General features: G+C 41.5%; 1 protein-coding gene across 1 annotated transcript; it reads right to left on the bottom strand.

Annotated features, from left to right (window-relative positions):
* LOC121990928 (tropomyosin-like) lies at nucleotides 1–717 on the bottom strand. The gene is made up of 2 exons (XM_042544975.1): nucleotides 631–717; nucleotides 1–531 (listed from the first exon to the last, which is right to left on the bottom strand). The coding sequence occupies exons 1-2, from the start codon at nucleotides 715–717 to the stop codon at nucleotides 1–3; spliced, it is 618 nt and encodes a 205-aa protein (XP_042400909.1).
* Between the last annotated feature and the right edge of the window lie 252 nt (nucleotides 718–969).

Raw genomic sequence — 969 nt, 5'->3', positions numbered from 1 at the left:
CTATAATTTTGACTCAAGGCGTTTTGCTTTCTCTTGGAAACTGGCCTTTTCAGTTTTAAGATGCTCTAACTCTTTAGTGAGGAAGTCTATTTTTGAATCTTGAGCTTTCAATCTCTCTTGTAACTGCAATATCTCAAAATTCTGAGAGGCCAACTCTTGAGCTGAATCTGGAGACCTAGAGACAGAAGTTTGAAATTGTTCTTGGATAGAAGATCTGAGAACAACATTTGAAATAGCCTTATTTTTCTGGGCTACTTCAACACTCAACTGAGAGGACAGACTCTGTATTTGCAACTCTAGAGTCTTTTTCTCTTCTTCTTTAACCCCTAACATTTGGCGATGATGCTGCAAATCCTTCTCCAAAAGGGTCATCGGATTGGCTGGAGAACTTACCTTCTCTTGGAGTTGGGTGACCTCATTGCCCGGAGCAGGGGAGGGTGCCTTTAGGGCTCTTAATTGATTCTTCAACTCTCTATTCTCCCTCTCTAGATCAGCAGCCAAGTTGCCCATGTAGAAGCTTGAAGCAAAAAACTAGAGGAATATAATAACATAATTAGTATCAGCAGACATAAACAAGAAAAATATATCTAAAATACTTGCAGCGGAGGCTTGTTGATTGTAGGCATCAACCTGATCAAAAATGTTTTTGCCTCTCAGAGAGTTCTGGCCTTGTACCCAAGAATCAACCATGGAGTCCTTTAGCTGAAGGATGCCCATAGAAGAAGAAATAGGATCATTCCTCAACAAAGAAGGAAGACCTTGGGCCAACTTGAAAAGCACTCAAGGAGGGACCAGAGCTAAAGGTCCCATAGAAGGAGAAGGCAAGGACCATGGAAGGGAAGAAGAAGGCAACAAACTGGGATGAGATGAAGAGGTAACAATGCTAGAAGTAAGAGGAGGTCTTGGCACAGTAATAGGAACAGTGGGAGGTAAAATAGAAGGCATAGAATCTATAGTTGGCCTATTAGT

Source organism: Zingiber officinale, chromosome 6B, assembly GCF_018446385.1.
Source record: "Zingiber officinale cultivar Zhangliang chromosome 6B, Zo_v1.1, whole genome shotgun sequence".
Taxonomy (NCBI): Eukaryota; Viridiplantae; Streptophyta; class Magnoliopsida; order Zingiberales; family Zingiberaceae; genus Zingiber; species Zingiber officinale.
This window is presented reverse-complemented; position numbering and strand designations above follow the sequence as displayed.

Bases quoted from the DNA above. Each gene is read 5' to 3' on its own strand.
- LOC121990928 (XM_042544975.1), bottom strand. From the start codon at position 717: ATGGGCATCCTTCAGCTAAAGGACTCCATGGTTGATTCTTGGGTACAA. The intron at 532-630 runs GTTGATGCCTAC...ATATTCCTCTAG, and splicing joins GCAAAAACATTTTTGATCAG to TTTTTTGCTTCAAGCTTCTA.